Here is a 24,377-nt window from a genome sequence, read left to right on the forward strand (position 1 = left end):
TGGGAGTCCTCCTGAGAAAACCAGGTTGCTGCTGGAAGTGGTGTTAGTGAGGCCAGCAGGGGGCGCTCACCCTGTGGTCTGTGTGGGTCCTAACGCCCCAGTGTAGTGACAGGGACACTATACTGTCAAAAAAGAGCACCGTCCTTCGGATGAGACGTTAAACCGAGGTCCTGACTCTCTGTGGTCATTAAAAATCCCATGGCATTTCTCGTTAAGAGTAGGGGTGTAACCCCGGTGTCCTGGCCACATTCCACCATTGGCCCTTACCAATCATGGCCTCCTAATAATCCCCTTACATTGAATTGGCTCTATCACTCTCTCTCCTCTCTCCACCTATATCCGGTGTGTGGTGAGCGCACTGGCGCCGTTGTACTGTGGCTGCCGTCGCATCATCCAAGTGGATGCTGCACACTGGTGGTGGTTGAGGAGAGATCCCCTGATATGATTGTAAAGCACTTTGGGTGTACAGTAGTACATATGAAAGCGCTATATAAATGCCCGATTCTATTCTATTCAATTTATAGACTTATAAACTCTAAATTGAATCGATGAACTTTCTCATCTAGTTCGTGTTTAATTTGCGTATTATGGATGAAAATGAGCTGTTTTTCTGTGGCTTGTGTTGATTTAAGCCCAAATTGAAAATGAAAGTAAAAGTAAACATATCAGCTATCTTTCAAAGGTTGTTTAACACTATAAATTAAATGTTTAGTGTTTTTTTTTTTTTTTTATAGTGTAGTGTATCAACATTTGTTGTTAATTCATGTTTAATTTGTCCTTTAGCGACGAAAATGAGCCATTTAATGTGGCTTCCCGAGAGAATACAAAGGGATTGATGACTTCTTACTACAGCTTCAGAAACGCTGAAGAATTTTTGAGGGATGAGTCAGTCCAGATTCCAGTTTTCGCCTCAATTGTTGATGATGCTTCAGAGTCGCTACACTACAGGTACGACTTTGACGGGATTGTGGTTCAGGTTGCAGATGTTAGCTATATCACTGCTGGGGTTCATTACCTGTTTGTCGGAAAAGTTGACGGGTCCAAAGTGTCCAACCATTGGCACTTGTTGAAGAAACATCTGGACCTTACACACTACAGTTCTGACGGGGTCAGTGCGCTCCGAAAAAGTGTTGGGACTGTCTTGGCGTTTGTTGATGGAGGATATTTCCTCAACCTAACCTGTGTCCCTGCTAATCCGAACACCGCTCACCCTATGTTTAGGAGTGAGTTGGTTGTGAAGGCCCATGCCATTGGCCTTATTAATGCCGTATTCAATCACTTCTCGTTGAGACTCAAAAGTCTGTCGCCACGAGATTTGGAGCGACCTACCATAATGAAGAATCCTCTCACAAACTTGTGTAAGATGAATATTCTGCATGAGGATCAAACATTCATCCTACGGCTTTTCCACGAATCACTCCTGGCTGTGAATGAGGATATTGATATGGCGATCATTCTCACAATCAGTAAATTCGGTCAAAAGGATGAACGACCCTTTGATCTCAGTAAGCTAGTGCATCCTAATGGCATAGTCAATGTATCGTACCATGTTGCTTGCAACATTCATTGTCAGGATCCAAGTGTTGACCTCATGTGGTCAAGATGTGGGCTCCAGGAGGTGGTTGGGGAACGTGGCACTTTGTTTCCAGTATACTCCATGGCTGAAAGTGCCAACTTTCAAAGTAACCTGGACCACATGCCAATGGATGTCAGCGATATCCTCAACCAGGTCGTGCGACATGACAATTGTAAGCTTAATTTTTTACAATTGTATGCAGTCACTCCTCACTGCCACCAGACCAGCCCTGCCAAACACCCTGTTAGCCGGGTGATAACAACATGCGATCTCCACATCGAGAAGCATCGGCGGATGCTTCTCAAGGATGCAAAGGCATATGTGGACCACATGGACGATCTCACAATCAAAACTAGTGCAAGGACCTTTGTGCGACTGGAGGGAGTTTTCCTTGTTTGGCCAGGGTTCCCTGAGGTTGTGGATGCTCTCAGTTTTTTCGACGTAATGATGCTTGACAATTTGCTTGAGACCGTACCAATGCTGGTACCGTTTAAAGACAACAACGATGGCCTTGGTTTAAGGCATGTTGTCCAGCCCATTGCTGCGTACCTGAGCAGCACGCTCCATGATCTTTTGCACCACCAGAAGGGGCTCGGGGGCTTCGAGAACTCGTGGAAGGCCTTCCAACTTGAATTGGCCCTAGAGTGTTTGTTTTTCGGACGGCCCATGTGTAAAACATCGAGGCAGTATGCCTCACCGCTTGGTGTCTGCTCTACAAATTCAAATAGCTTGTCCCGGATGAGGGGAGTTCTTGGCCTTAGTCCCATAGGCTCAGCCAGTGTCGGTGAGGGTCCTCCTCCACTGGAAACGTGGATTAAGGATGAATTCCAGCGTCAAAGAGTTTTGCGCCTCTTTCCACTCTCAGACTGTCTTCTGGCCGGTGCACAGATAGTTGGAGAAGAGCTGGTGAAGATACTTCTATGTGACTTACATGAGAGGAATGATCGTGTTCCTATGGACACGTGGAAAGGGCCTAACCGCCCTATTGGACGTTTGATTGACTACCGGTCGGTTGGGGAGCTGTCACGCGAGGTCTGTGAAAGCAGAGGATTCGGATATGGTCACGTCCTTCAGTCTCGATCCAGTACGGTGCTTAGAATTTGGGTTGTCTAAGCTCAAGTTTTTCCCCAAAATAAAGTACTGGGACGAGAATCGTAACAAAAAAGCACGGTGGAACTTTAAGGACTATGTAGAGCTGTACCGTCCTACCCAAGTGCCATCAGCTGCATCACGTGCCGCAGCTTGTCTTGGTGACGTATGTGCAAAAATTGAAGAGCTAGACCTGTCGTACTCAAGGAATATGGTGAAATACAGAGAGCATGGTATGCCTTGGATGGAAACCTGCCTCGAGAGGCTGCCAAAGTGCATTCCAAAAGACCTCCAAGCAGAGATGCCGTAAGAGACTGCTGAGTGGACGCTTCAAAGTACCCAAGAGGTCCACTCACCCTGGAGTCGAGAGCACCACCAGATGTGTGCACTCCTGCTCAGTGGCCTGACTGTTGCCGTCTGGTGGAGACCATCTTCATCAGACTTTGCACTGTCCACCCAAGCCCCAAAAGAAAAGGCAAGGGATCCCTGTCGAGATGGTCTCTGATCCTGCAAGACTATCGCAGGATAAGGCAGCTTGTACTGGGCAACAGCTTGGGGATGGGAGGAACATCCATGCAGCTGGTGGAGGTTAACCAGAACACCCTGATACAGACGGAGCTGTCTGTGCTGCTTCAGGGCATTCAGTTGCCTCAGCCCCTCCCTGAAGCTCATGAACCTCTCCAGGTTGCCAAACGTCTACGGACTGGGCTAGAACAACCAGGGGAGCAGCACCAGTACAAGCTACCAGAGAACACAGCTGGTCAGGCAAAGCAGAGGCAGACTTCTGTTGGGCAACCCCCTCTCAGACCCAAGGCACCAGCGCAGAGTCAGATGTTGCTGACACCATCAGCACCTGGAGCATCACTGCAGATGGTGCCAAATGTACTTATGCCAGCAGCACCAGGTTTCCAGGGTGTGCCATTGTTTCAGAGTGTGCCAATGTTCCAGGGAATGCAACTGATACAGCCACTGTTACAACCAACAGCTGTACAGGGCACCCGCTTACCCGCTGCACCAGCTGCCAATCCAGACGCCATGCCCAAGAGACCCTACAGGAGAACTGTTGAGGCCAACACTTGTAAAAAATGTGGCCAATTCAAAACAAGTGCAACAGGACATAGCCAGTACAGGGGCAGGGTGCACTGGTGTACTGGTGTACTGGTGTACTGGTGTACTGCCCACAGACCGAGACGCTTTCAAAAGAGGAGTGGCTAGAGGAAATGCGGAGAACCTTTTCCAAATAATGTATATAGCATCGTGTATATCATGTGAACAGTTGTTTAAATAGTTCACAATTGGTAATTACTTGTGTAGAATATTATTTAACATTTTAATTTATGTTTTTATATGTTTTTTTAAACGTTATTTAACATTTTATTTATTTATTTTTAATTTTTTTTTATTTCATTTAATTTATTTTTTTATTTTTTTTTAAAACATGTTATTTAACATTTTAATATTCATTACTGTTCTGTTGGCATGATTGTAAAATAAAAACAAATTGGCAAGTAATTGCTTTTTGACTTTTACTTTCATATAACACTATTTCATAAGTACACTGCAGCAATATAACATTTGTATATAAACAGATAATTTGTACATTTTGTTATTCTTGTGACAGACATTTTTCAGCCTATTAGTTACTATTTAATGGGTTGCATCTTTGTTTATTGCATAATAATGCAAATAACATTATTTTTCATGAAAGAGTATCAATTAAACACAACAAACAAATTACATATGTATATTTTATTAACACTGGAACAGTATGCATTCAAAAATAATGCTTATTTAATAAAAAAAAAAAATATTACAAAAAGTAGGCTTTAGCTGGATTCGAACCCTTCTTCCCCACCTTTGTTGGACTATTGTTCCCCAGCTTTGTCCATCATAAAAGTGCATCTGTCCATCATAAAAGTGCATCTATCCATCATAAAAGTGCATCTATCCATCATAAAAGTGCATCTGTCCATCATAAAAGTGCATCTGTCCATCATAAAAGTGCATCTGTCCATCATAAAAGCGCATCTATCCATCATAACAGTGCATCTATCATCATAACAGTGCATCTGTCCATCATAACAGTGCATCTATCCATCATAAAAGTGCATCTATCCATCATAACAGTGCATCTGTCCATCATAAAAGTGCATCTATCCATCATAAAAGTGCATCTGTCCATCATAAAAGTGCATCTGTCCATCATAAAAGTGCATCTATCCATCATAAAAGTGCATCTGTCCATCATAAAAGTGCATCTGTCCATCATAAAAGTGCATCATAAAAGTGCATCTATCTATCATAAAAGTGCATCTATCCATCATAACAGTGCATCTGTCCATCATAAAAGTGCATCTGTCCATCATAAAAGTGCATCTATCCATCATAACAGTGCATCTATCATCATAACAGTGCATCTATCCATCATAACAGTGCATCTATCATCATAACAGTGCATCTATCCATCATAAAAGTGCATCTGTCCATCATAAAAGTGCATCATAAAAGTGCATCTATCTATCATAAAAGTGCATCTATCCATCATAAAAGCGCATCTATCCATCATAAAAGTGCATCTGTCCATCATAAAAGTGCATCTGTCCATCTTAAAAGTGCATCTATCCATCATAACAGTGCATCTATCATCATAACAGTGCATCTATCCATCATAAAAGTGCATCTATCCATCATAAAAGTGCATCATAAAAGTGCATCTATCCATCATAAAAGTGCATCTATCTATCATAAAAGTGCATCTATCCATCATAACAGTGCATCTGTCCATCATAAAAGTGCATCTGTCCATCATAAAAGTGCATCTGTCCATCATAAAAGTGCATCTATCCATCATAACAGTGCATCTATCATCATAACAGTGCATCTATCCATCATAAAAGTGCATCTGTCCATCATAAAAGTGCATCTATCCATCATAAAAGGGCATCTATCCATCATAAAAGTGCATCTATCCATCATAAAAGTGCATCTATCATCATAAAAGTGCATCATAAAAGTGCATCTATCCATCATAAAAGTGCATCATAAAAGTGCATCATAAAAGTGCATCTATCCATCATAAAAGTGCGTCATAAAAGTGCATCTATCCATCATAAAAGTGCATCTATTATCATAAAAGTGCATCATAAAAGTGCATATATCCATCATAAAAGTGCATCTGTCCATCATAAAAGTGCATCATAAAAGTGCATCTATCTATCTATCATAAAAGTGCATCTGTCCATCATAAAAGTGCATCTACCCATCATAAAAGTGCATCTATCCATCATAACAGTGCATCTATCATCATAACAGTGCATCTATCCATCATAAAAGTGCATCTGTCCATCATAAAAGTGCATCTATCCATCATAAAAGGGCATCTATCCATCATAAAAGTGCATCTATCCATCATAAAAGTGCATCTATCATCATAAAAGTGCATCATAAAAGTGCATCTATCCATCATAAAAGTGCATCATAAAAGTGCATCATAAAAGTGCATCTATCCATCATAAAAGTGCGTCATAAAAGTGCATCTATCCATCATAAAAGTGCATCTATTATCATAAAAGTGCATCATAAAAGTGCATATATCCATCATAAAAGTGCATCTGTCCATCATAAAAGTGCATCATAAAAGTGCATCTATCTATCTATCATAACAGTGCATCTGTCCATCATAAAAGTGCATCTACCCATCATAAAAGTGCATCTATCCATCATAAAAGTGCATCATAAAAGTGCATCTATCCATCATAAAAGTGCATCATAAAAGTGCATCTGTCCATCATAACAGTGCATCTATCCATCATAACAGTGCATCTGTCCATCATAACAGTGCATCTATCCATCATAAAAGTGCATCTATCCATCATAAAAGTGCATCATAAAAGTGCATCTATCCATCATAAAAGTGCATCTGTCCATCATAAAAGTGCATCATAAAAGTGCATCTGTCCATCATAAAAGTGCATCTGTCCATCATAAAAGTGCATCTATCTATCATAAAAGTGCATCTATCCATCATAACAGTGCATCTGTCCATCATAAAAGTGCATCTATCCATCATAAAAGTGCATCTATCCATCATAACAGTGCATCTGTCCATCATAAAAGTGCATCTATCCATCATAAAAGTGCATCTATCCATCATAAAAGTGCATCTGTCCATCATAAAAGTGCATCTACCCATCATAAAAGTGCATCTGTCCATCATAAAAGTGCATCTATCCATCATAACAGTGCATCTATCCATCATAAAAGTGCATCTATCCATGATAAAAGTGCATCTATCCATCATAAAAGTGCATCTGTCCATCATAACAGTGCATCTATCCATCATAAAAGTGCACCTGTCCATCATAAACGTGCACCTATCCATCATAAAAGTGCATCTGTCCATCATAAAAGTGCATCATAAAAGTGCATCTATCCATCATAAACGTGCACCTATCCATCATAACAGTGCATCTATCCATCATAACAGTGCATCTATCCATCATAACAGTGCATCTATCCATCATAACAGTGCATCTATCCATCATAAACGTGCACCTATCCATCATAACAGTGCATCTATCCATCATAAAGTACATCTGTCCATCATAAAAGTGCATCATAAAAGTGCATCTATCCATCATAACAGTGCATCTATCCATCATAAAAGGGCATCTGTCCATCATAAAAGTGCATCTATCCATCATAAAAGTGCATCTGTCCATCATAAAAGTGCATCATAAAAGTGCATCTATCCATCATAAAAGTGCATCTGTCCATCATAAAAGTGCATCTATCCATCATAAAAGTGCATCTATCCATCATAACAGTGCATCTATCCATCATAAAAGTGCATCTATCCATCATAAAAGTGCATCATAAAAGTGCATCTGTCCATCATAACAGTGCATCTGTCCATCATAAAAGTGCATCTGTCCATCATAAAAGTGCATCTGTCCATCATAAAAGCGCATCTGTCCATCATAAAAGTGCATCTATCCATCATAAAAGCGCATCATAAAAGTGCATCTATCCATCATAAAAGTGCATCTATCCATGATAAAAGTGCATCTGTCCATCATAAAAGTGCATCTATCCATCAAAAAAGTGCATCTATCCATCATAAAAGTGCATCTGTCCATCATAAAAGTGCATCTGTCCATCATAAAAGTGCATCTGTCCATCATAAAAGCGCATCTATCCATCATAACAGTGCATCTATCATCATAACAGTGCATCTGTCCATCATAACAGTGCATCTATCCATCATAAAAGTGCATCTATCCATCATAACAGTGCATCTGTCCATCATAAAAGTGCATCTATCCATCATAAAAGTGCATCTGTCCATCATAAAAGTGCATCTGTCCATCATAAAAGTGCATCAGTGCATCTGTCCATCATAAAAGTGCATCTATCCATCATAAAAGTGCATCTGTCCATCATAAAAGTGCATCTGTCCATCATAAAAGTGCATCTATCCATCATAAAAGTGCATCTGTCCATCATAAAAGTGCATCATAAAAGTGCATCTATCTATCATAAAAAGTGCATCTATCCATCATAAAAGTGCATCTGTCCATCATAAAAGTGCATCTATCCATCATAACAGTGCATCTATCCATCATAAAAGTGCATCTATCATCATAACAGTGCATCTATCCATCATAAAAGTGCATCTGTCCATCATAAAAGTGCATCATAAAAGTGCATCTATCATCATAACAGTGCATCTATCATCATAACACTGCATCTATCATCATAACAGTGCATCTGTCCATCATAAAAGTGCATCTATCCATCATAAAAGTGCATCTGTCCATCATAAAAGTGCATCATAAAAGTGCATCTGTCCATCATAAAAGTGCATCTGTCCATCATAAAAGTGCATCTGTCCATCATAAAAGTGCATCTATCTATCATAAAAGTGCATCTATCCATCATAACAGTGCATCTGTCCATCATAAAAGTGCATCTATCCATCATAAAAGTGCATCTATCCATCATAACAGTGCATCTGTCCATCATAAAAGTGCATCTATCCATCATAAAAGTGCATCTATCCATCATAAAAGTGCATCTGTCCATCATAAAAGTGCATCTACCCATCATAAAAGTGCATCTGTCCATCATAAAAGTGCATCTATCCATCATAACAGTGCATCTATCCATCATAAAAGTGCATCTATCCATGATAAAAGTGCATCTATCCATCATAAAAGTGCATCTGTCCATCATAACAGTGCATCTATCCATCATAAAAGTGCACCTGTCCATCATAAACGTGCACCTATCCATCATAAAAGTGCATCTGTCCATCATAAAAGTGCATCATAAAAGTGCATCTATCCATCATAAACGTGCACCTATCCATCATAACAGTGCATCTATCCATCATAACAGTGCATCTATCCATCATAACAGTGCATCTATCCATCATAACAGTGCATCTATCCATCATAAACGTGCACCTATCCATCATAACAGTGCATCTATCCATCATAAAGTACATCTGTCCATCATAAAAGTGCATCATAAAAGTGCATCTATCCATCATAACAGTGCATCTATCCATCATAAAAGGGCATCTGTCCATCATAAAAGTGCATCTATCCATCATAAAAGTGCATCTGTCCATCATAAAAGTGCATCATAAAAGTGCATCTATCCATCATAAAAGTGCATCTGTCCATCATAAAAGTGCATCTATCCATCATAAAAGTGCATCTATCCATCATAACAGTGCATCTATCCATCATAAAAGTGCATCTATCCATCATAAAAGTGCATCATAAAAGTGCATCTGTCCATCATAACAGTGCATCTGTCCATCATAAAAGTGCATCTGTCCATCATAAAAGTGCATCTGTCCATCATAAAAGCGCATCTGTCCATCATAAAAGTGCATCTATCCATCATAAAAGCGCATCATAAAAGTGCATCTATCCATCATAAAAGTGCATCTATCCATGATAAAAGTGCATCTGTCCATCATAAAAGTGCATCTATCCATCAAAAAAGTGCATCTATCCATCATAAAAGTGCATCTGTCCATCATAAAAGTGCATCTGTCCATCATAAAAGTGCATCTGTCCATCATAAAAGCGCATCTATCCATCATAACAGTGCATCTATCATCATAACAGTGCATCTGTCCATCATAACAGTGCATCTATCCATCATAAAAGTGCATCTATCCATCATAACAGTGCATCTGTCCATCATAAAAGTGCATCTATCCATCATAAAAGTGCATCTGTCCATCATAAAAGTGCATCTGTCCATCATAAAAGTGCATCAGTGCATCTGTCCATCATAAAAGTGCATCTATCCATCATAAAAGTGCATCTGTCCATCATAAAAGTGCATCTGTCCATCATAAAAGTGCATCTATCCATCATAAAAGTGCATCTGTCCATCATAAAAGTGCATCATAAAAGTGCATCTATCTATCATAAAAAGTGCATCTATCCATCATAAAAGTGCATCTGTCCATCATAAAAGTGCATCTATCCATCATAACAGTGCATCTATCCATCATAAAAGTGCATCTATCATCATAACAGTGCATCTATCCATCATAAAAGTGCATCTGTCCATCATAAAAGTGCATCATAAAAGTGCATCTATCATCATAACAGTGCATCTATCATCATAACAGTGCATCTATCATCATAACACTGCATCTATCATCATAACAGTGCATCTGTCCATCATAAAAGTGCATCTATCCATCATAAAAGTGCATCTGTCCATCATAAAAGTGCATCATAAAAGTGCATCTGTCCATCATAAAAGTGCATCTGTCCATCATAAAAGTGCATCTATCTATCATAAAAGTGCATCTATCCATCATAACAGTGCATCTGTCCATCATAAAAGTGCATCTATCCATCATAAAAGTGCATCTATCCATCATAACAGTGCATCTGTCCATCATAAAAGTGCATCTATCCATCATAAAAGTGCATCTATCCATCATAAAAGTGCATCTGTCCATCATAAAAGTGCATCTACCCATCATAAAAGTGCATCTGTCCATCATAAAAGTGCATCTATCCATCATAACAGTGCATCTATCCATCATAAAAGTGCATCTATCCATGATAAAAGTGCATCTATCCATCATAAAAGTGCATCTGTCCATCATAACAGTGCATCTATCCATCATAAAAGTGCACCTGTCCATCATAAACGTGCACCTATCCATCATAAAAGTGCATCTGTCCATCATAAAAGTGCATCATAAAAGTGCATCTATCCATCATAAACGTGCACCTATCCATCATAACAGTGCATCTATCCATCATAACAGTGCATCTATCCATCATAACAGTGCATCTATCCATCATAACAGTGCATCTATCCATCATAAACGTGCACCTATCCATCATAACAGTGCATCTATCCATCATAAAGTACATCTATCCATCATAAAAGTGCATCATAAAAGTGCATCTATCCATCATAAAAGGGCATCTGTCCATCATAAAAGTGCATCTATCCATCATAAAAGTGCATCTGTCCATCATAAAAGTGCATCATAAAAGTGCATCTATCCATCATAAAAGTGCATCTGTCCATCATAAAAGTGCATCTATCCATCATAAAAGTGCATCTATCCATCATAACAGTGCATCTATCCATCATAAAAGTGCATCTATCCATCATAAAAGTGCATCATAAAAGTGCATCTGTCCATCATAACAGTGCATCTGTCCATCATAAAAGTGCATCTGTCCATCATAAAAGTGCATCTGTCCATCATAAAAGTGCATCTGTCCATCATAAAAGCGCATCTGTCCATCATAAAAGTGCATCTATCCATCATAAAAGCGCATCATAAAAGTGCATCTATCCATCATAAAAGTGCATCTATCCATCATAAAAGTGCATCTGTCCATCATAAAAGTGCATCTATCCATCATAAAAGTGCATCTATCCATCATAAAAGTGCATCTGTCCATCATAAAAGTGCATCTGTCCATCATAAAAGTGCATCTGTCCATCATAAAAGCGCATCTATCCATCATAACAGTGCATCTATCATCATAACAGTGCATCTGTCCATCATAACAGTGCATCTATCCATCATAAAAGTGCATCTATCCATCATAACAGTGCATCTGTCCATCATAAAAGTGCATCTATCCATCATAAAAGTGCATCTGTCCATCATAAAAGTGCATCTGTCCATCATAAAAGTGCATCAGTGCATCTGTCTATCATAAAAGTGCATCTATCCATCATAAAAGTGCATCTGTCCATCATAAAAGTGCATCTGTCCATCATAAAAGTGCATCTATCCATCATAAAAGTGCATCTGTCCATCATAAAAGTGCATCATAAAAGTGCATCTATCTATCATAAAAAGTGCATCTATCCATCATAAAAGTGCATCTGTCCATCATAAAAGTGCATCTATCCATCATAACAGTGCATCTATCCATCATAAAAGTGCATCTATCATCATAACAGTGCATCTATCCATCATAAAAGTGCATCTGTCCATCATAAAAGTGCATCATAAAAGTGCATCTATCATCATAACAGTGCATCTATCATCATAACAGTGCATCTATCATCATAACAGTGCATCTATCATCATAACAGTGCATCTATCCATCATAAAAGTGCATCTGTCCATCATAAAAGTGCATCATAAAAGTGCATCTATCATCATAACAGTGCATCTATCATCATAACAGTGCATCTATCATCATAACAGTGCATCTATCCATCATAAAAGTGCATCTGTCCATCATAAAAGTGCATCTATCCATCATAACAGTGCATCTATCATCATAACAGTGCATCTATCATCATAACAGTGCATCTATCCATCATAACAGTGCATCTATCATCATAAAAGTGCATCATAAAAGTGCATCTATCCATCATAAAAGTGCATCTGTCCATCATAAAAGTGCATCATAAAAGTGCATCTATCTATCATAAAAGTGCATCTATCCATCATAAAAGCGCATCTATCCATCATAAAAGTGCATCTGTCCATCATAAAAGTGCATCTATCCATCATAACAGTGCATCTATCATCATAACAGTGCATCTATCCATCATAAAAGTGCATCTATCCATCATAAAAGTGCATCATAAAAGTGCATCTATCCATCATAAAAGTGCATCTATCTATCATAAAAGTGCATATCCATCATAACAGTGCATCTGTCCATCATAAAAGTGCATCTGTCCATCATAAAAGTGCATCTATCCATCATAACAGTGCATCAATCATCATAACAGTGCATCTATCCATCATAAAAGTGCATCTGTCCATCATAAAAGTGCATCTATCCATCATAAAAGGGCATCTATCCATCATAAAAGTGCATCTATCCATCATAAAAGTGCATCTATCATCATAACAGTGCATCAATCATCATAACAGTGCATCTATCCATCATAAAAGTGCATCTGTCCATCATAAAAGTGCATCTATCCATCATAAAAGGGCATCTATCCATCATAAAAGTGCATCTATCCATCATAAAAGTGCATCTATCATCATAAAAGTGCATCATAAAAGTGCATCTATCTATCATAAAAGTGCATCTATCCATCATAAAAGTGCATCATAAAAGTGCATCTATCCATCATAAAAGTGCGTCATAAAAGTGCATCTATCCATCATAAAAGTGCATCTATTATCATAAAAGTGCATCATAAAAGTGCATCTATCCATCATAAAAGTGCATCTGTCCATCATAAAAGTGCATCTATCTATCTATCTATCATAAAAGTGCATCTATCCATCATAACAGTGCATCTGTCCATCATAAAAGTGCATCTTCCCATCATAAAAGTGCATCTATCCATCATAAAAGTGCATCATAAAAGTGCATCTATCCATCATAAAAGTGCATCTGTCCATCATAAAAGTGCATCATAAAAGTGCATCTGTCCATCATAAAAGTGCATCATAAAAGTGCATCTATCCATCATAAAAGTGCATCTATCCATCATAAAAGTGCATCATAAAAGTGCATCTATCCATCATAAAAGTGCATCTATCCATCATAAAAGTGCATCATAAAAGTGCATCTATCCATCATAAAAGTGCATCATAAAAGTGCATCTATCTATCATAAAAGTGCATCTATCCATCATAAAAGTGCATCATAAAAGTGCATCTATCCATCATAAAAGTGCATCTGTCCATCATAAAAGTGCATCATAAAAGTGCATCTATCCATCATAAAAGTGCATCTGTCCATCATAAAAGTGCATCATAAAAGTGCATCTGTCCATCATAAAAGTGCATCATAAAAGTGCATCTATCTATCATAAAAGTGCATCTATCCATCATAAAAGTGTATCTGTCCATCATAACAGTGCATCTGTCCATCATAAAAGTGCATCTGTCCATCATAAAAGTGCATCTATCCATCATAACAGTGCATCTATCCATCATAAAAGTGCATCTATCCATCATAACAGTGCATCTATCCATCATAAAAGTGCATCTGTCCATCATAAAAGTGCATCATAAAAGTGCATCTATCTATCATAAAAGTGCATCTATCCATCATAAAAGTGCATCTATCCATCATAACAGTGCATCTGTCCATCATAAAAGTGCATCTATCCATCATAACAGTGCATCTATCCATCATAAAAGTGCATCTGTCCATCATAAAAGTGCATCTATCCATCATAAAAGTGCATCTATCCATCATAAAAGTGCATCATAAAAGTGCATCTATCCATCATAAAAGTGCATCTGTCCATCATAAAAGTGCATCATAAAAGTGCATCTGTCCATCATAAAAGTGCATCATAAAAGTGCATCTATCTATCATAAAAGTGCATCTATCCATCATAAAAGTGTATCTGTCCATCATAACAGTGCATCTGTCCATCATAAAAGTGCATCTGTCCATCATAAAAGTGCATCTATCCATCATAAAAGTGCATCTATTCATCATAAAAGTGCATCTATCCATCATAAACGTGCATCTATCCATCATAAAAGTGCATCTATCCATCATAACAGTGCATCTGTCTATCATAAAAGTGCATCTATCCATCATAACAGTGCATCTGTCTATCATAAAAGTGCATCTATCCATCATAAACGTGCATCTATCCATCATAAAAGTGCATCTATCCATCATAACAGTGCATCTATCCATCATAACAGTGCATCTATCCATCATAACAGTGCATCTATCCATCATAAAAGTGCATCTATCCATCATAACAGTGCAAAAGTGCAATTTCCCGGTTTACCATTACTGCTGAACCCTGGTAAAGACAGATCGTCAAACAAGTATTTTGCTGTTTATTTTTCTGAGAATATTTGCTTGTGCCATTGTTGTGGAGTGTTTGAAGTGAGTCATTGCATCATTGAACATTGATAAAGAACCTGTCCTGAGCGTTTGAACTGAATCACTGAATCGTCGAACAGTGAGAGATCCTGAGTGTTTGAACTGTGGAACAAATCATTAATTGTTTGAACTGAGTCATTGTATCATTGAACTGTTTAAACTGAATTATTGAATGTTTGGACTGTGTAGATTGAATCAATGCGTGTTGAACTCGTAGTGTTACTGTTTTAAAGGTCAACGAGAACTTGGCTGATTGAATCAGGTGTAGTAGAGGTACCTCTAGAAACAGTGACTACGTTTACATGCAGCCAGTAACCCGTTAAAAAACGGGATATTAGCAATAACCCGGTTGCGCACGGCCATGTAAACACCGGCAAAAACCCGAATATGCTCATATCCCGGTTTTTAAAAACCCTGGGGTACCCCTTTTCTAACCCGAATATTTGGTCATGTAAATGCGTATCGGCATATCCCCATCAAAAGGAACATTGATTTGTGTTCTGCGCATGTTCTATTCGCAAGGAATCTTGGTCTTTTGAGTAGGGACGGCGCATACAGAAACCCGCGTGCAGTATACCGGAAGTAAACAAGAAGTAGAGGTAAACATGGCGAGACGCAGCACAGCACCACACTTTTGGAGCGAGGAGGAAAGCGCAAACAAACGCGATCGCTATCTGCCCCGAACTATTCATTATCCGCGTGCTGCTGCTGTTGTTGTTGTCTTTGGATACAGGAAGAAGAATCGGAAATGACGCATATTGCGTCTTAAGGTTGTCCGTACGTCCAGACGCTAACCGTCGCCGTGTACGTCAGGATTTGCCAATTGATTACAAATTCCATGTATACAGGAGTAACTCTCTCTGCTCACGCATGTAAACGGGTTATTCCGAATGTTTCAGAAACCCTTAACAGTGGCGTGACCTTAACAGTGGCGTGGCGTGGGGAAAATTTCTGAGGAAGCCAATTAAGACACAACCTCTAAGCTGTGTGTTTTAAGGGGTGGGGGCAGAAAATCATACGTTACCATTTATATGTTGCTATTTGGATGAACTATTAGAGCGCCCAGCATCATCTTACCGATTGTAACTTACGCTTGTTACAATCTAACACTTTGAGCACGGACGCTTTCTCTCTCTCTCTCTCTCTCTCACACACACACACACACACATAGTCAGTCAGTCCTCTTAAACACCACTCCGGATAACACCACTCCGCCACAACAACCTCTGCTCACGGACACAATCTCAGCTGAGCCCTGCACACAGAGCTCACCACAGACAGCCATATCAGAACTGCTTGAAGATTCAGCACCCAAGGACGACTTCCTGGAAAACAGCCAGGGAAGCCAGGACAGCATATTACAGCCTCCTATAACACCAGAGCAACAGCCCCTTTCACCAGACACTTTCTCCCTCTCCCCTGCAACGCCATTACTGTGCTTCTCACAGAAAATGGAAGAACTGGTGCATGCTGGAACCAGACTATCCCACTCTTTTGCTGCAAGCCCCCAGATACCAACTAAAAAAAGACAGGCACCACTACCACCAAAGCCTGCAGGCCCAGCTCGCCCTCCCCCTGCCTCTGTGAGAGCTCTTCGGCCTCTGCCACAACGCCAGGGCCCACACCCTCCTCCTTCTGCTCGAGGTGAACCAAAAACAACTGATACCAGCTCTCAGTGATATGTGTCGGGTCCCCGTTTTGATAACAGTAACTTTCTCAAATGTTTACAAAACAAGCGGGAACCCAGTGTGCCTGTATCTTTCTCTATTGCTGTTCTATTACATGATAGAAAGTCTAAGGCCTTCAATAGCCGTACAGCAAACCCAACTAATCTGGTGCCTATTACACGTCAAACTAATATTGCTGTGGGGAAAAGTAAGTCTGTTAAGTTAGCTCTTTTAAACATTCGCTCACTTAAAAATAAATCACTTCTAGTCAACGACTTAATAACCACAAACAACCTGGATTTTATGCTTCTAAATGAAACCTGGCTAGAAGACAGCCTCAGTGCAACAATCCTCAATGAAACATGCCCTCCTAACTTTACTTTTATGAGTGTCTGCAGAGCTGTTAAGAGAGGTGGGGGTCTAGCTGCTCTTTTTAAAGATATCTATCAATGTAAGCAAATATCATTTGGGAATTACTTGTCTTTCGAATATCTGGGTATTGTGTTAAAAGGTGCTCCACGCATTTTACTTTTCATTATTTACAGGCCTCCAAAATACTCTCCAGCCTTTGCTGAGGACTTTACAGAACTGTTATCAACAATTACCTCAGAGTTTGACTGTTTTGCCATTGCTGGAGATTTTAACATCCATATAGATAATGCAGAAAACAATATGGCAAAAGAAATCAAAACTGTTTTAAAAACTTTTGATCTGACTCAGCATGTACATGGACCCACACACAATCGTGGACACACTTTAGATTTACTTATCAGTAAGGGTCTAAACATTTCATCGATTGTTATTAAGGATGTAGCACTGTCTGATCATTTCTGTATTTTCTTTGATATATTGATCTCTCCTGTCACTGAAGCTAGATCTGTGTCTGTCAAGAAGAGATGCTTAAATGAGAACACTAGTGTCCTATTTATGAAGGCTATATCTTTAACACCAAGCATATCTGCAGACTCTGTTGATTTTCTCCTTGATTCTTTTAACTCAAAAGTTAAAGGTGTAATTGATGATATTGCTCCTGTTAAAGTCAGGAAGAAGAGTGGCAGACAAAAGGCACCTTGGAGAAACTCAACAGCAGTGCAAAATATGAAAAGACAATGCAGAAAAGCAGAGCGCATGTGGCGGAAGACAAAACTTGTAGTCCATTATAACATCTACAAAGACAGCCTTCATGCTTTCAATATGGAACTAGGCAAAGCTAGACAGACTTTCTTCTCAAATATTATAAACAGTAATTTAAACAACACACGCACTCTTTTTGCTACTGTAGAGAGACTGACAAACCCCCCAAGCCAGATTCCCAGTGAAATGCTCTCAGACAGCAAGTGCCGTGAGTTTGCTTCTTTCTTCTCTGAGAAAATCAATAATATCAGAAAGGTGATCAGCACATCCTTGACTTGCACTGGGGTCAGACAGATCAAACCACCTGAGAAAGTAGTTACTATGTCTGATTTCAAAGAAATTGATGGCAAAATTTTGGAAGAAACCGTACAGCACCTTAAAACATCAACATGCGCTCTTGACACACTTCCCACATCGTTTTTCAAAAGTGTGTTAAACAGTTTAGAAGCAGATCTTCTAGAAGTGGTAAATGCTTCACTTCTCTCTGGGAGTTTTCCAAACTCCCTAAAAACTGCAGTTGTCAAGCCCCTCCTGAAAAAGAGCAATCTGGATAAGACCATATTAAGCAACTATAGACCAATCTCAAATCTTCCTTTCATAGGTAAGATCATTGAAAAAGTTATCTTCAATCAGCTGAACAAATTCTTATGCTCGAATGGATACTTTGACAATTTTCAATCTGGTTTCCGACCGCACCACAGCACAGAGACAGCGCTCATAAAGATAATAAACGATATTCGCTTAAATACTGACTCAGGCAAATTATCAGTGCTGGTACTACTCGACCTCAGTGCTGCATTTGACACTGTCGATCACAACATACTTCTGGACAGGCTGGAAAACTGGGTGGGGCTTTCTGGGATAGTCCTAAAATGGTTCAGGTCATACTTAGATGGGAGAGGTTATTATGTGAGTATAGGAGACCATAAGTCTGAGTGGACATCCATGACATGCGGAGTCCCTCAAGGCTCAATTCTTGCGCCACTCCTGTTCAACCTGTATATGCTCCCAATGAGCCAAATAATGAGAAAGAACCAAATTGCTTACCACAGCTATGCAGACGACACACAGCTCTACTTAGCCCTATCGCCCAACGATTATAGCCCCATTGACTCCCTGTGCCAATGCATTGATGAAGTCAACAGTTGGATGTGTCAAAACTTTCTTCAGTTAAACAAAGACAAAACTGAAGTCATTGCGTTTGGAAACAAAGATGAAGTTCTCAAGGTGAACGCATACCTTCACTCTAGGGGTCAAACAACCAAAAATCAAGTCAGGAATCTTGGTGTGACACTAGAGTCAGAGCTTAGTTTCAGTAGTCATGTCAAAGCAATAACTAAATCAGCATACTATCATCTGAAAAATATTGCAAGAATTAGATGCTTTGTTTCCAGACAAGACTTAGAGAAACTTGTGCATGCTTTCATCACCAGCAGGGTGGATTATTGTAATGGACTCCTCACTGGCCTTCCCAAAAAGACCATAAGACAGTTGCAGCTCATACAGAACGCTGCCGCCAGGATTCTGAGCAGAACCAGAAAATATGAACATATCACACCAGTCCTCAGGTCTTTACACTGGCTCCCAGTTAGATTTAGGATTGATTTTAAAGTATTATTACTGGTATATAAATCATTCAATGGCCTAGGACCTCAATACATTGCAGATATGCTCACTGAATATAAACCCAACAGATCACTCAGATCATTAGGATCATATCAGCTTGAAATACCAAGGGTTCACTCTAAGCATGGCGAGTCTGCTTTTAGCTATTATGCCAGCCGCAGCTGGAACCAGCTTCCAGAAGAGATCAGATGTGCTCCTACAGTGGTCACATTCAAATCCAGACTCAAAACACATCTGTTTAACTATGCATTTACTGAATGAGCACTGTGCCAATGTTCGTCCGACTGTTTGTACTGTATTTTATTTTTTTATTTTTCTAAACTGTTTTAATTATTCTTATTTCTTTTTATTATTTAAATTTCTTCTATGTAAAGCACTTTGAATTGCCATTGTGTATGAAATGTGCTATATAAATAAACTTGCCTTGCCTTGCCTTGCCTTGCCTTGCCTTAAACATCTTTCATGGTGTTTTTTATTAAAACATTCGCAGATAGGAAACGCCAACGGTAAGCAACAAGAAGATAACCTTTTTCATTTAATACACCCTTAAATCGGTGTGACGCTCATGTAAGGATATTAGCGTTTATTCACAAACAATCACAACAATAAACAACAAAGTGCACTCACATGCTGCTTAATCAAAGCACGCAAGAAACAGTAAGAAGAACTATAATCACATTAAAAAAATAACACATCGCTAAATGGGCAGTTCAGACCAGACGCGCTCTCTCTCTCACACACACACACACACACACACACACACACACACACACACACACACACACACACACACACACACACACACACACACACACACACAGTCAGTCCTCTTAAACATCTTATGGTCTTTTCATTAAAACATTCGCAGATAGATAGGAAACGGACGGTAAGCAACAAGAAGATAACTTTTTTCATTTATTTTACACCCTTAAATCGGTGTGACGCTCATGCGAGGATTAATAGCGGTTATTCACAACAATAAACAACAAACTGCACTCATGCTGCTTAATCAAAGCACGCAAGACACAGTAAGAACTAATCACGTAAAAAAAATCTTTGTCAAATAGAAGACAGGGCCAGCAAAATAGCCGCTGCAGATTGGCGCTACCTAGCCACTCAGTACGGACGTAATTCTCCTCATTGAAAGTCCGAAACCCTTTCTTCCTCTCAGTGCGGAGCATTAGTTTTGGTGTTGGCCTGCCATCGGATTTAATTCTAAGTTGCTGCAGTAGAGGCAGTTTAATAAAAGATTTTTTTTATCAAATACTCCAAATCTCCACTCTCCATAATTACAATTAATAATTTTAGCTAACTAGCTAAACAAGATGTCAACACAAATCCACAAATCTTCCGCTATTTCATTCATTCATTCATCCATTGACTATGATAACGTGATGTGATTGGCCTGATGCCAACAAGTTCATGGCTTCCCTTGACACTGTCCTGACCAATCACAGGGGAGCAGTGTCGTGACATAGCGTCACCTGATTGGTTAATCATTCTTTTTTTTTCTATCAAGGGATGCCAACTCAGCCTGGCCTCCTCACAGACACAGGGTGCAGTACCATGTTTTCAACGCTCATTCACCAATGTCACTTTTATAGGGGCGCTGTTTTACACATCATAAAACGCTCAGTAATGAATGAAGAGAGACGATGAGGAGATGACAGAAGAGTAGTAGCCTAAACTGTGAAAACAAAAGTGTTTATTAAATGACGATTATATTCTGAAAAAGTGAGGAAGCCTGGCTTCCCTTGGCCTCCGCAAGAAAACGCCACTGGACCTTAACCCGACCATAACCCGGATATTGGCTGCATGTAAACGTAGTCAGTGTTAACTTAATTGAACTTACGTCACAAAGAAATTGTTATATATATATATATATATATATTATAAGTTATTTACTTTCTTTTCTTTTGATTGTGAATTATTTTCTTATCAAATGGTTGTTTGAAATTGTTTTTGTGTGTGTTAAAGCAGGAGAGTGAAATGAATACAAAACATCCATGCAATACAAATTGGTTTATTGTTATCTATTATATTATTGCCTTTTGTTCAAAGGGGCTCATCTGTTAAAAAGTAGCAAGCTGAATCCTCTGTATGATTGACTTTAAGATTTACATTAAAAAAATACTTATAAGAAGACTTACAAGTTGGCACCTCAGCAAAACTCAGTCAAACCGCTACATATAAGTGCATCTGTCCATCATAAAAGTGCTCCACAGACACTGGGGGGTTAATAAAGGCCTTCTGAAGTGAAGTGATACGTTTGTGTAAGAAAAATATCCATATTTAAAATTTTATAAAGTAAATTAACTTGCTTCCGGCCAAACAAACATACGGATTCCACTTACGCCTAAAGTGCAACTGACACCTAAGGTGTCTTGTTCAGGCAACAGCAGACAAGCAGTCAAGCGGTGTCTTAACGGGAAGTTGCTAACTAGGCTAGTTACCAGTGCGGTGGTGGCTTGAGTCTGTTGAATGGTGATTTAACGCTACGTTGTCTCCTGGTGAGACGCAATGCTATAAAGTAAATAAACAATGTCCCCAACTTTTACTCTCACAACGAGCTTATACTCGTTTGCTACATTAGCTAGCTAGCCATGTTTTATACCTTGTCAGTGTAGTGGGAGCTAATGTGTGCGCATCTTACACCTGAAGAGACCTCATTACTAAAGTGAAAGGGTCGGTGTCACTACAGTGACCTGGGTCGCCAGTAGCAAACAATGGAGCGCGCTCTGCTGGACAAACTACGTAGTTACACAATTTACAAGCCTTTTATCCGTGTTCATGTTCTGTAAAGAAAAAAAAGTTCATATCGGCAGCATATCTGTGTCATATACGCCGATACCGATATATCTGCGACAGGCTCATGTCGGTCAATAAAATTGGCAGACCGATAAATCAGTCGGGCTCTACTTGAAATGCAATGTAAGTCGCTTTGGATAAAAGCATCTGCCAAATGCACAAATGTAAATACCTAGGGTTGTGTTTGTTTTCTTCTAAAGGTCCTTTCACACTGAACGAATAATTTGCACGATTGTTTTATTTTTTAATCAGCTGTTTGTGTAATGAACGCTTTCACACCGAACGCGAATGTGCTGCGGCGAAAAAACGACTTTTATTTTTTTCGCTTCATTGTCGATTTTTTTTACTTTTGCGGCGACAGAAAAGGCTTCAGCCAATCACAAACTACAAGGTCAATGATTTTAAAGACAATGTGTGGCGTAGCATTGCCAACCAACTCGGTTATCACGACTGTGAGTGTGTTGTGTGATAGTTTTAGTCGTTGTATAGTCCTGTGCTGTGCAGGCTAGCAGGCCAAACTACATTTGGGATAGAAAGCTAACACTATTATCATCAAAGATAGAGACAGGGACCGTGTTTACTTTGAACATGTAACAAAATGTAGTGAGACTATTTAGGGCTGCTTTTAGTATACTATACATTCTTTGTGTGATATCTACAGTTTCTAGTCAAATGATTTTAACTTGCTACTTTGTGTGTTACATGTAATGTGTATTGACATTACAAAACGCACTGTGTTTAGTTGAAGACGCAAAAAAAAAAAACTGTGGAGAAACCTCAGGGACACCTGTGTGAGAAACAGGAGAGAGGAAAAGGAAACTAAAAGTGGACATTAGCATACTCCCCTTCAGACTCTCTGTTCTGTAAGATTGGCTGCTCCCAAAACCTTCTTTTCTGTCTTTTAAAGAAAATGAAAACCTCATCTTCACTGGATGATGATGATGATGATGATGATGATGAAGTGTCCATGTTTTCTCAGCTGTCGACGCGAAAGTTTTGGTATGTTGAAGCTCTGAACGTCGCAAATTTCGTGTCGCGGCTGATGTGAATGGTTTTGATGCGAACTATTTGCACACGAACTATTCGCTTTTTCGTTTCGCTTTTTCGTTTTGCTTTTTCGTTACGCATCCGGTGTGAAAGGGCCTTTAGAGGGTTGAAAATAAGCAGATCTAGCGGTTTTTAAGGCCTTTCTCTACTCAATCATGCTCTCTCTCCACGAAATGCGAAAAACCTCTAGTTCAGTTTTTTTCCAATTGTGCTCCAGTTTCCAATACTAAGTGCTAGTTCTCAGGCACATGAGATTAGACTAAGCGCTGTAAGTTAATAGTACTAACTACAATGTTAGTGTTACTAATTTGCTCCTGTGTAGTTATTCAGTAATGACAGAATAATATTTTAAAGTGTTACCACCTGTAGAATTAAATGACATCAGGCATGTTTTACTGTAAACTTTAGATGATATATTGTGCCATTTGAATAAATATGTGTAATTTTCTCTCTTCACAGTTCCTGCTCTAATCATGGAGGCAGCAGATATGTTATGTGATTCGCTCTTCCGCTGGCTGGAGAACCGAAAGGAATGTGCAGGAAAGCTGTTGGAACTGGCGCAAGAGCTGGAAAATGATAATCGGAGCTACTATGTTCGTCAGAAAACGGCAATCACCTCATCTGTGCTCTCATTATCTGCAGCACTGTTTGCCGGTGTCTTTACAGGTCTGTTCAGCCTTCTATTTTTGGCCATAGCAGGAGTCTCTCTAGTGGTCTCTGCCGCCAGTGCCACTGCCACAGCGATAAAAGCAGGTGTCTCCAGAAGTGCCTTTAATAAAGCTACCGAATTAATTGAGGAAGATGAGAAGGTTGGCACAAACATTCAGAAGCAACTGCAAGATCTTAAGGACAGGTGTGTAGAAACACAGAAGGAGCGCTGCTCGGGGCTCATGCTGATGAGCTGGACTGTGAGGTCACCACTCTACTTATGTGGGCTCTGGCCAGAAGGAGTAATACTCCCGTACCTCTAGACTTGCTCAGAGGTTTCAACAGGGCCACGTTCTTTCGTCACATGACACCTGGTGGACTGGCTCCAGCCGAGGCCTCGCGCTTTATTTGCCAAGCTCTGGGACTCGGATCAAGGGT

At 39.5% G+C, this 24,377-nt stretch overlaps 1 protein-coding gene across 1 annotated transcript in view; it reads left to right on the forward strand.

Moving 5' to 3' along the window:
• The window catches only part of LOC309504109 (uncharacterized protein), a 102,565-nt gene extending 78,698 nt beyond the window's left edge, over nt 1–23,867 (forward strand). Inside the window, exon 4 of the mRNA XM_082177128.1 lies at nt 23,751–23,867. Within this exon, the coding sequence (XP_082033254.1) occupies nt 23,751–23,790 (40 nt within the window). The 3' untranslated portion in view covers nt 23,791–23,867. The remainder of the gene's footprint in view (nt 1–23,750) is intronic.
• Nucleotides 23,868–24,377: the final 510 nt, after the last annotated feature.

Source organism: Leuciscus leuciscus (assembly GCF_965113295.1).
Source record: "Leuciscus leuciscus genome assembly, chromosome: 8".
In the NCBI taxonomy this organism is placed as follows: domain Eukaryota; kingdom Metazoa; phylum Chordata; class Actinopteri; order Cypriniformes; family Leuciscidae; genus Leuciscus; species Leuciscus leuciscus.